Here is a 12,047-nt window from a genome sequence, read left to right as displayed (position 1 = left end):
ACAAGAGCAAGCCCTTAAGCAGTAGCTTATGATATACTTCTTTAGGAATGTATCATTTCTATCAACTAATAACACAGGCAAAATGTAGTATGCCACCTTTAGTAATGGCTGAGGCAATACAAAGGCATCAATCACAATTAGTTCACGTCATACAACTAGACCAACATGTAACTGTTTTCTTTTGATTACCAGTTAAATACAGAATTTTAATTCCATAGCTTAACAATGAAGGATCATACAACACGTACCTAGTATGTCAGTCTAATGTACACAACTAATCAGTTACACAAGTTATGGCCTAACAGATGCTAGGGAACTTCCTAAACTAGTTTTTACAAGCATTCATTTTCATCTTGAACATTAAAGTCATCATACATACAGGGCAAAGTCAGAGCTTTTATATTTGTGTTTATTCTTCATTTAACGTTTAAAACACTACTATAGTTGAATATTGAAACAAAAACAATAGCCAAGTAGTGAGCATATTATCATTACAGTCCTTCCCACATTCACTACTGCACACAGAATGTCAAAGTGACTGGCCTATTAAGAGGTCTGACACTGAACACCACCTCTGGGGTGATGTTCATCATCCTCATACGCTTCTCCATTATAGTGACGCCGTCTTTCCTGATTTGGATCAAAGTCTACCAGTTCTACCTGATCCATTTCATCAGTTTCTTCCACTTCCTTCCTTTCAGGAAGGAGCTTTTCCAGCAAAGAGAGTTTATCAGGAGAGAGAAAGCCATTTTCAGGAAAGTTTACCTGCAATAAATAGATAAACAAATAAATATAAAAAATATATATTAACTTATTTTTCCTATTTTGAGACAGGATTTCTCTGTGTAGCCTTGAGTGTACTGGAACTTGGTCTGTAGACCAGGCTAGGCTGGCCCCAAATTTCGAGACCCAAGTACCTCTGCCCCCCAAGCAATGAGATTAAAGGTATGGGCCACCACTGCCTAACCAGATGATTTATTCTTACCCAGGCCAGGTGCTAACAAAACTGCCATACTCATAGTTTGAGAAAAAGTCGTTTTGTGTTCCAATTTTAACCAATAAAAGGAACTTTGAAATGCATAACTAACCACTTTCCAATGTTCTGGAGTAACAACTTACCTTAAACTCAATGATTAGACGTCCCTTTTCATATGGCCGACGATATATTGGCATACCTTCATTTAGCACACATTTTATATCCCCATGCTTGACAATCTGACCTAAAGACATTGAAGCCAAATTCCTAATTAGGTATGGTCTCATTTGTATAATGCAAAGAGAAAAAAAAAAAAAGAAAGAAACCAGAAAACCTGAGTTTTGGTTCAACAGCCCTGTTGCCTTCACTTACAGCTTTTCTAAGAGGTAACCAATATTCACCCAAGGCCTTAACTTCACCTCAGCCGTAAGGATGTATAACCAAGGAAGGAAAGCAAGATACCTTCCTCAATACCTACTATTACTTCTTAGTTATCAGACAAGGAAAATGCAAAGCAGGGAAACCGGTTTGTCTAATTATCATACCTGGATGAGAGGTGATGACTATGGTTCGGTTGTCAAGAGTAGATATTGGCTTCTGGAAGCCACACAGTGCTTCCACCAGCTGTATGTCCATACACATGAAAAGGTCTTCTCCTCGCCTACAGCAATACAAATAAGGCAGAGTTTACATCTGACACATCTACAGTGTAAATGACTATACACACACTACAACGGGCAAACTTTTCTTTCACTACTGTTAATCTCAGCATTAGTTGTTTGGTTTTCAGTTATTTTGGAAACAGCCAGCTATTTGATGAACAAGGCTTCAAAATCCTTAGATACAGCTGAGCACCATGGTGTAGGACTATAATTGCTAGCACTTGGAAGGTAGTAAAAAGGCAGGAACATCAAAGCCTGCCTTGGACTTAAATTCTTTTCAAACATACTAAGCAATGTATTCTTCCCAAGTTGTTGCCCAATCTTAAATGTGGTTTCTTTAGAGGGGAGAAAAATAAAACACACAAAACATGCATTGGAGTTAATACGCATCAGTAATATAGGAATTAGTTTAAATCAAAACCAACTTGGGCTAGATCTTCATTTAGACCAATTATGAATATCTTTAAGGGACAGTAAAGATCTCTTTGGTGTATGTATTTATTAGTATGGTGCCTAGTATAATATTTTGTTTTTTGATTTCTTTAACAGCCCTGCCTGTCTCAAGGGTTGGGATTAAAAGTGTGTCACCACTGCCTGGCTCTTGTGATAGCATTTAATAACAGTGAACATTCTCTCATATTTATACTATTTCAACACAGAATAAACACCTGTGAAATAGCCTTTCCTAAACAAGTTCCTTCCACAGTCACCCGCCCCCCAATACCTTCATGTCCAGTTTGGAAAATTTTGTTTCAAGACACAAATTACATACGCTTAACAGTCCCAAATTTTAGTTAAAGCTAGAACCAAGAATGGGCAATTGGTAAAAAGCATTAACATTTTTGAATTGGCTATCCAGAGAGATTGAAGAGGAGCGGGGTTTTCTATATAGCTTTCTCCAGTTGCTTGCTATTCATTTATGCTCACACACACAAAATCTAGTCAACAATTTACTTGTAAGACAAAACAAAAAGCAAAAACAAAACAATAAAACTTCCAGCCATGACAACTGAAACAGAGCTAAAGAGCTTTTATAGAACACGCTGCAGTCTGTTACATATACCTGTGTTCTAAGAGTGAAGAAAAGCTCAAACTAGAATTCAACTAATTAGTTTGGGAGAGTGATTAAGTCTTTACCTTGTAAAAACAGCATGGTCCTTCTGATCTAACACAATGATAATATCTCCTGGCTCCAGTCCTGGTTCTTGGTCTCCTTCACCATGGAATGTTATCTTTTGACCATCTTTCATGCCTAAACAAAGATCAATTTTGTACTTTTACTGATATCAGAGGCCAGGTACTAATGTCAGGATCATAAAACCTACTAAAATACAGATGTGGTCTGTAGATGTAAAGTTCAGTGGTATAACATAGTACCAAGGCATTGGGTTCAATCCTCAGGATCATTCCTTCAAAACATCCTTACCTCTGCCTTTCAGCACATACTTGTCTTTGTGGATGACAGAAAAAAGGGACTATTTAATCCAGTCTAGCTTGCGCTGAAACAAGCTTAACACAGTAGATGAGACAACTTTCTAGTCAGGTGTCTAATCTCAGAAATATTACCTACTTAGCTCCATACCCAACTTTCCCACAAAGACTTACTTCACTCAAGCATCTGAGGATTAAAAATACCCATGTTAGAAGCAAAAAACACTGACTATTCTGATCGTCTAACAATAGTGTCAACTGACTTTTTCTGTTGTACCAGCAGCATTTCGAGTAAGAAAACTAGAGTTCAAGATCCAAAATTCTTCCCTTGGAAGGATCTTCAACTCTCAATTCTCATTTTCTCTGTATCTGTTATTGTTAAAAAAACAACCTTACCCAGACATGCATAGACCCTGGGTTTTCTACTAGCCTGGACTGATTAGAAAAAATAAAGTTAGCTGGTGAAGACCTTTAGCCTTTAATCCCAGCACTCTCGGCAGGACCTCTGAGTTCAAAGGCCAGCCAGTCTCAAACCATCCCCTACCCAACCCCCAAAGACTGTTGGATACTGTCTTAGCCCATGTAGCCCATAATACTTTAGTATTTTCCCATACAACAAATGTTTTTTAAAAGGTTATGTTATTTACTGAGATTTTTACTGGCTTCTAATGCTAGCTCACAACTTTTATTTTAATAAATATTTAACTGTGTGTATGTGTGTGTGAGGTAACCACCTGTTTAGATGTTTTTCTGTTTCACTGAACCTGGCCACAAGCCCCAGTGATGCTGTCTCCACCTCCTAGGGCAGAAGTACACAACACAAACTAGTATATGGCCAAAGTTAGCATTTTCCCCCTTCCATGCTGGGAATTCCAACTGTCTTCATTGCTTATACAATAGGTGTTATCCTCTGAGCCCAGGCCCCAAGTTTGGAGGGCAGGTTTATGATCACAGAATTAGGGAGGCAGAAGCAGCTTGGGCTACACAGAAAACCCTGTTGAAAAATGGTAAAAACTCAGAACATAAAGCAACCCCCTTTGGGTTTTTCAAGATAGGGTTTCTCTGTATAGCCCTAGATGTCTTGGAACTATCTCTGTAGACCAGGCTTACTCCTGCCTGCCTCCTAAGCACCACCACCAGACCTACTATGCTCTTAGTTCCAATGTGAGTGAACTATATACTACTATGCATTATAATTCCAACACTTAGGAAGAAGCAGGAGTCCCACCCTATCTCAAACAAGAATCAAGTCTTCTGGTCAAAAAGGTCAGGGCTTGAGGTTAGCCTTGGCAATACAAAAATCCTCATCTCAGTAAGAGTTTGAAGAGGTGCAAAAGGTAATGAGGATGGAAAAAAACCACCAAAATACATTACACACTGAAACTGTCAGAATAAAAACACGATTCAGACTAGGATGGATCAGTACTCACCTTTATCAATATGAACTTCTAAAATCTTCTTCTCTCGAACTATCTTTCTTCCATTGCAGCTTTTACATCTGTCTTTAGGACTGATGCGTTCACCATGACCCTGGCACTCCATGCACACTGACTGAATTTGCTGAACCATTCCTGGTCCAATCTGATGAATCCTTATCTGCATACCTGTCCCACGGCAGTTGGGACAGCACTCTACCGCTCCTTTCTTACCACCTCGGCCTAGATGGTTTTAAAAGAAACCTATACATTAACTTAACAGTAATTAAGAGTCTAATTCCTTAGGTATTTAAGGCCTTATGGACTGATGTCTAAATGTACAATTCAGGTAAGTTAGCATCTTTCTTTGGGAGTTTAAAAGAAAAAGTAAACAAGGTAGGCCAGCTATGAATCTCAATAGTTCCCAAGAGGAAGGTGAGAAGTCTTGCATTTTGAGTTATGGCTTAAACAAGGTCAGCAAAAGCAGCTTCATGTGTTGGGGAGTGGGGTGAAGGAAGGTGAGTTTTTAATATGAAAATGCCTAAGGATGTCAGAGCATGCACTTAGGATTTTTGGCACAGACGGTGTAGGGAGAAGAGGCAGGGCAAGGTCTAAAGAAATGAATGGCTCACTGATTTTCCAGTGGGCCCGGGGTTGGTCCCCAGCACCCACATGGTGGCTTACAATTCTCTGTAACTCTAGTTCCAGAGAGATCTGATAGCCTCTTCTGGCTTCCACAGGTATTAAATGCAGCAGTACAGAGATAAGCACACAGGAAGATGTGGAGTGGTAGTGGAGTCAGCCTTTTTAGTCAGCTTAACTCCAAGACAGCCTGTACCACAATCTTACATTATGTGTTCCCACAGCACATTCTTTTTTTTTATTGAAAGTTTTGCTGACCTCATTAAGAGATCTAACTATGCCTAGGAACATGACCATCCTTTAATAAAAAAAAAAAAAAAAAAAAAAAAAAAAGTAGGTAAAATGCTGTAGTATGCCCTGTATATTCAACACCAGGAGGCACTCAGGAATTGAAGGCAGAAATTTTAGGAAGAGGCCAGCCTGGATGAACTGGTCTTATAAAACAACAAAAACCCCAACCAACAACAAAATAAAAAACAAACTGAAGTTTCAAAAAGATGCTAGTTTTGTACCACTGCGACATTTACCGTCAAGTCTGACCAACCCCAGTTTGATTTTTAATGCATGCATGGTTGAAGGGGAAAAAAAAAAAGGTCTAACAACATCTTATTATAAAGGAGCTGATGAAAAGGCCTCATTCCTGAAGAGACATTTCTTCTACATGTAGCCACTGATTGTGGTGCCTGTCCTTTTGGGAACAAGGCCTCAATCACATTCCTGTAAGCAACTCTAATAGGATTCACTGGGCCATCAAACCACAGGCATAGAGAGAAATGTAAGCAAGAGGAGTTGGAGAAGAGAGCAATGATGAAAATTATATACAGGCGTAAAAATGTCACAATAAAACCATTACATTTTCTCTTGGTAGAAGATTCAGCTGTTTTTAGTACAGCATTCCAATTTTATCTATCAAGGAACTTAGGCATGGGAACCTGGTGCAATCCTCATGCTCAGAAAGTTGAGGAAGGACTGCACAGATGGCTCAGAGGTTAAGAGCACCAACTGCTCTTCCAGGTCCTGAGTTCAATTCCCAGCAACCACAAGGTGGCTCACAACCACCCATAATGAGATTTGGTGCCCTCTTCTGGCCTGCAGGCATACATGCAGGCAGAACACTGTATACATAATAAATCAATCTTAAAAAAAGTTGAGGAAGAAAGATGTAAGGCCAGCTTAAATCTACAAAGACCTATTCTTAAAAGCCATTAACAACCCAACACTTAAGAATACTTACCTTCACATTTGTCACAAATTACATTCTTTTGCAGAGCCAGTTTCCTTGTTGCGCCATTATATAAATCTTCTAAGGTCACTGAGAGCTGATGCACAACATTTTTACCTAGAAATAAAAACACTGCATTAAACACCCATCTGTAAGGTCTCTTTGAAGGCATTATACAAATGGCAAAGGGTAACGGAAGACCAGCGTCAAGCTATGTATCTTTTTGAACTATACTCAAATCTAGCAATTAAAATAGTACCCTTAAAAGTCACTCAATGTTGAGGCACATTTCACAATGCAAAGCATGAATCCCTTTGAAGGTTTTACTCTTTAGCATTATTAAGCAACATGGCTAGTTACTTAATCCAAACATTCTTTAGCACAGTTAATTCTTTTTAATCAAGATTGGCTGGAGAAGGCAATATTAAGACATTACTGAAATAGAAATTTCTACTTCTATTCAATAGTTTTTACTGCTAGGCTAGCACTGGTGTCTCAAATTTCGCAGGCCTTTTGTTATAATATTGTTCAACTACAACTGGAGAGAATTTTTCCCCTCTAAATTAACTTAGCTTAAACACTCACATCTGGCTAGTGACAAAAGACTGCCACATATAATTAACTACAACAGGAAGCAGAGGTTGGTTTAGATCACATAAGGACAACCAGGTTACAGAAATGAAATCACCTGTCAATGGTTAATAAGTTCCTAGCTAGTGATCCTTCCACTAGGACTTTCTTTTCTACCGCCATCAGCATTGCCTGATAATAAAGTTCCAATTCTTTCTGAATATCAAGTGTAAAGAAATATTTACTCTTTAAATGAAGTGTTAAAGTGTTATTACTTCTTGCTTCTAGCTTCACTTTGTGTTTTTATTATCAGAGAACATGTAAACAAGTAGGTTCTCACAAATTGAAAGTCGGAGCTTTCTCAACTTTACACTGAATTAAAGAAAGGAAAAATAAAACTTCTAGAAACTGACCAAGTAAATTTTCCAAAGTAGCAACAGTTAACAAAAACCCCTCAAAAAGGTTAGTCCCTGTAACTCATACCATCTTATGGTTAAGCAAGTTAATTAGGATTATACGTTTTTAATTTGTGTGCATATATGTTTATGTGAAAACCAAGAGGTCAGAAGAGGCTGTCTGGGGATGAAGAGATGGTTCAGTGGTTAAGAGCACTGACTGCTCTGCCAAAATTCAATTCCCAGCAACCACATGGTGGCTCACAACCATCTGTAATGGGATCAGATGCCCTCTTCTGGTGTGTCTAAAGACAGTGACAGTTTACTCACATACTTTAAATAAATCTTTAAAAAAAAAAAAAAAGAGGTTTTCTGGTTTCCTAGAGCGGTTGTTTCAGGCAGTAGTGAGCCAACAATCTAATGTGGGTGTTGGGAAACAAAATCTGGATCTTCAAGGAACACAACTGAACAATTTCTCAGGCCCACAGGTAAATTCTTATAAAAACATAGTGAACAGTTTTTCAAGTCTTCTTAGACCTTTAAAAGGGCAAAGTGAAACTTAATGGCCTGCCTATTTGTTCTAGAACTGTGCCTACCCAATTAGTCTGTACTAGCTATATTGAGAACAAAGTGCTATTTTAACCTCCAATGCTCTTCCTATAAACTTCTTTTGGTCAAGCATTAAATGCATGCAAGTTAAGCTAGTAAAGCTGGAGCAGAGTAAACAGGCAGGCTATCGGCAGACAATAAGCTGTTTTCAGTCTCTGCTTGATAAGGGTTAGTTTTCTCAACTTCAACACATTTTAAGAGAAAAAGGACACTGCACTTACCACTGGGTTCTAAGAGCAGGTGATATCCAAGATACAAAAGGGCTTAGAAACCTAAGTTGTTATTACACTGTTTATCCTACTGTTTGGAAATGTATGGCTTAGCTATTTTTTGATTACACAGAATCTCAATTGTAAGTGACACCAGAAGTCAGACAGTTCAAGGACAGTGTAACATACCAACATGTAAACAAGCACTTAAATAAATTCTCAAGTCTTTCTTTCATCCACAGCTACTTTATTCTGCTGCAGGTAAGCTAGATTTTTCTTACCTCTCCTTTCTCTTTGCATTCTTCCTCCTCCTCCAAAGAACATGTCAAAGATATCCATGGGCGAGCCAAAACCACCACCTGCTCCGCCCTCTTTAATGGCCTGCTCACCTCCTTTATCATATAATTCCCTTTTTTTGGAATCAGCAAGAACTTCATAAGCTTGAGAAATCTGTTTAAACTGTTTCAGAAAAGGATATCCCATTAGAAACAACGGTGACAAAGAACAGCTACTGTATAGACTTTCAGGCACTAGCAGAAAGATGTAAACATAGCAACACTGCTGAGCTGTTTGCCAGTGCACTTACCTTTTCTCCTTCATTTGGATTCTTATCAGGGTGGTACTTCAAGGCCAATTTTCTATATGCCTTTTTCAATTCTTCCTGGGTGGCATTGGGTTTGACCCCCAGAACATCATAGTAAGTGGTTTCTTTCACCATTTTTTACAGCCTAAAATCAGAAAATGTTAACTTTAAACCAGCTTTTAACTTTTGTACAAAAGATCCATCTGCTTCTGCCTCCTGAGTGCTGCGATCAAAGAGCCGTGAACTTGCTCTTAACTGGTGGTTTTTAACTAGTAGAACTCAAGCAATCTGTTCTTTTGCCTTTATCTCATTTGTACAGTCTTTCTTAGACGTCTTAAAAGGTGAGAAATTCCTGATATGATTCAGCTGTAAATTCTAACAGATAAAATACAAATTCCAGGGAATGCGAAGGAAAGCCTGCTTAGCAGCTGGTTCCTACTCTTCTGCACTAACACATGAATTATTGGGCTTCTTCCGGTTTCCTTTCCCCAGAGGTTTTGCTAGTAACCCAGAGCAGCACCGATACGTTCCGTTTACCGGCTAGTACATTACCATTGCCTTTGTACATCTGATAAAGGCCATACACTCGCCGGAAAGCGACACTGAACACCCGGGGGTGGAGGAGTGGCTTATGAGACCAGCTCCAGGGAGCAGGTGCCCGGGCCCGGTCGCCATCCTGCTCTTCCTCGCAGCTTACCCACTCTCGCCCCTCAGGCCTGCGAAGCTGACTCGCCCTCTGGGTTTCCCCGGCACCTGGCGCCGACCGTTAAGATTTCCTTCCTTTCTCCCTCCTACCCCGGTCGAAAAGGCGGAGGGAGAAGGCCGGACCTCAACAAAGAGAGGGAGGAGAGCCAGGAGAAGCGCAAGCCGCAGCCTCCGCCCGGCTCCTCCCGCAGCCCCCGCCCGGCTCCTCCCGCAGCCCCTCACCCCTGCCTCGGTCCGCGCGTGCGCAGCGCTGCCCACCCGGCCCGGGCGGCCGAGCGCATCGAGGCGGGAGGCGAGTTGGCTTGGGCCTTGGGCCACCTCGTGGCATGCGGGGAGGCGGGCGGGCAGGGCGCCGGGCATTCCCGGCAGCCTTCTGAAGACCGAGCCCGGCTCAGGGAACCCGCAGTCCCCGCCCACGCGGGACCAACCGCCTCCGGCTTCCCCGGCTGTCTGGTGTCCAGGCCGCACGCCGCGACCGAGGGAGGCCCAGGGGCCGAGACTCACCGGTGAGCGGGCCGGCGCCGGAGAGCGGAAAGAGGAGCGTAGCACAGCGCAGCTCCGCCAGACGATGCTCCCCCACCACCCACCGAGCGTTCTGGAAAGTTCCGCCCGGCCCGCCGCAGCTGACCTCTTTTGTAGCCTAGCCCGGGCGCGTCACTTGCCGGAAGTCCCGCCCCTCGCCGCTGCTACCGCCCCTCGGTTACCTGGGCAACGGCGCGGGGGCGGAGAAGGGCTGCGCCCAAGGGCCTTGTGGGGGTGGACTCAAGCCCGGGTTCCCGAGACTCGTAGAATATTCTAGAGGCTTTTTCTTACTGCGAGGTACCAGAGTGCGGAAGTCTTGAGGTGGAGAGGTCGCGTCCTAGAGCCGTAAGCCGAGAACGAGTGCTTCTGGCGATTCGCTGAAGGAGCTCAGAGGAACCCAGCCCTTACCTCACCCGGAGTCTAATTTTCTGCAGCTCTGAGGCCTGCGGGCTAGAAATGCTGAGCAAGGCAGGCCTAGTCCCTAGACCAGCCTTGCAGGCTTTGGATCCCAAGCGCACTTCTGTCAGAGCTTTTGGTGCGAGCCAGGCTTCAGATCCTTCTGGCTCAGACAACTTGGGAGGGTGGAACCTGAGACTGCACCAAACCAGGGAAATGTTTAGAACGCCTCATGCAAACTGAGTGTCATAGATCCTTTTATCAGTCATCCACCCAATTTGGCTGCAGAGTAGCAGCAAAAACCGAAATTAATTGCAATCTTCCTGACTCAGCTTGAAAAGATCTGGGATTATAGGCTGGTACCAACAAAACTTGGTGCAAATATTTCTTTAAGACAAACACCCAAACCTGCTGAGCCAACCTGAGTGCAAATTGAAAATTGTAATGATTTTTTATGCTGATTCAAACTGCTTCCAGCAGCGTGTATGTGAAATGGACATTGCAAGTATGAGGGATTCAGATTTGCTGTCTTGTTTTTTTAAGTGTTTGACAGCTTTATAAGTGAAAATTTACAATCAAATGCGTAGTTTTTTCCCCTATGATGCCAGCATTTGGGAGGCTCAGGAGTTGAAGGCCAACCAAGGCTATATAGAAAGTTTGAGGTTGCTTGGGATATTTCAGACCCTATTTGGGTTTGAGTGTATTTGTGAGAAATTAGTATCTTAAAAAACTATTTATTAATTTTTATTTTTTATGAGTGCACTGTAGCTGTCCTCAAGCACACCAGAAGAGGGCATCAGATCTCATTACAGATGGTTGTGAGCCACCATGTGGTTGCTGGGAATTGAACTCAGAACCTCTGGAAGAGCAGCCAGTGTTCTTAACCGCTGAGCCGTCTCTCTAACCCTGAAGTTATATTCTTAATAATTTAGCCCTACAGAAAGATCTTCATCCAGTCTGCAAGCCTGGCTTGGTAGTGTAACTGCCTGAGGACAGGGTGAGAGAATGTTTGCTGTTATGTGTCTACAGTGTTCTCAGTCAGTACAGACTTTTCATTTAAGTTCCCCCACTCTCATCTTCTTTTCTCTTTTGCTTTTTTTGGGATAGGGTCTCATGTATCCCAGACTAGCCTCAGTCTTGAATTTGGCATGTAGTTCAGGATGACCTTGAACTCTCAACCTTCCTGCCTCCACCTCGTTTGGAACCATGTCCAGCTTCTCAGCTTCTCTTCAGTTTTTCTGGGGAGGGCAAAGGTGGGTAGCAGGGCAGAAGGCCTTCTCCGGACACTTCACAAGTTTTTCAGCCACTCCAGGCTGGGGTGCATAAGCATATTGGATCTGTTGCCATCACCTTAGATGAGCACTGGGTAGCTGTAGGGTGTGAGTTGAGTAGAGGTGCAGAGAGGCACTGGACATGTCTGTGTTGCAGCTCTCTGTCTTAGGCATTCCTAAAATCCAGAGTCTCTGAAAGAAAATTCCTATTTTTTTTTAAGAGAGAGTGAATCATTACTATTTGGTTGTTGCCAACATCCACCTCCACCTAGTTGTGGACTGGCCACATGGTTACTGAGAGTTAGAGTGCGCCTCATTGACTTGCCCCTCTCCTTCTATTCTTCTCTCATATATTACATATGGACTGAAGTTTCCCCTCCCATCCCTCTTTCATAGGTTCCTCCTTTTCCCCTCCCTTCCTTAGGAAAAAGCAGGCCTC

General features: G+C 42.1%; 1 protein-coding gene across 1 annotated transcript; it reads right to left on the bottom strand.

Annotated features, from left to right (window-relative positions):
- Positions 1-85: 85 nt before the first annotated feature.
- DNAJA1 (DnaJ heat shock protein family (Hsp40) member A1) lies at positions 86-10,054 on the bottom strand. The gene is made up of 9 exons (XM_080938677.1): positions 9,924-10,054; positions 8,718-8,859; positions 8,413-8,590; positions 6,361-6,465; positions 4,500-4,727; positions 2,776-2,890; positions 1,522-1,637; positions 1,120-1,220; positions 86-765 (listed from the first exon to the last, which is right to left on the bottom strand). The coding sequence occupies exons 2-9, from the start codon at positions 8,847-8,849 to the stop codon at positions 547-549; spliced, it is 1,194 nt and encodes a 397-aa protein (XP_080794803.1). The 5' UTR covers positions 8,850-8,859; positions 9,924-10,054; the 3' UTR covers positions 86-546.
- Positions 10,055-12,047: the final 1,993 nt, after the last annotated feature.

This window comes from Micromys minutus, assembly GCF_963924665.1.
Source record: "Micromys minutus genome assembly, chromosome: 26".
NCBI classification, from domain to species: Eukaryota; Metazoa; Chordata; class Mammalia; order Rodentia; family Muridae; genus Micromys; species Micromys minutus.
The sequence above is the reverse complement of the archived record's forward strand: the minus strand, read 5'-3'. Positions and strand labels throughout refer to the sequence as shown.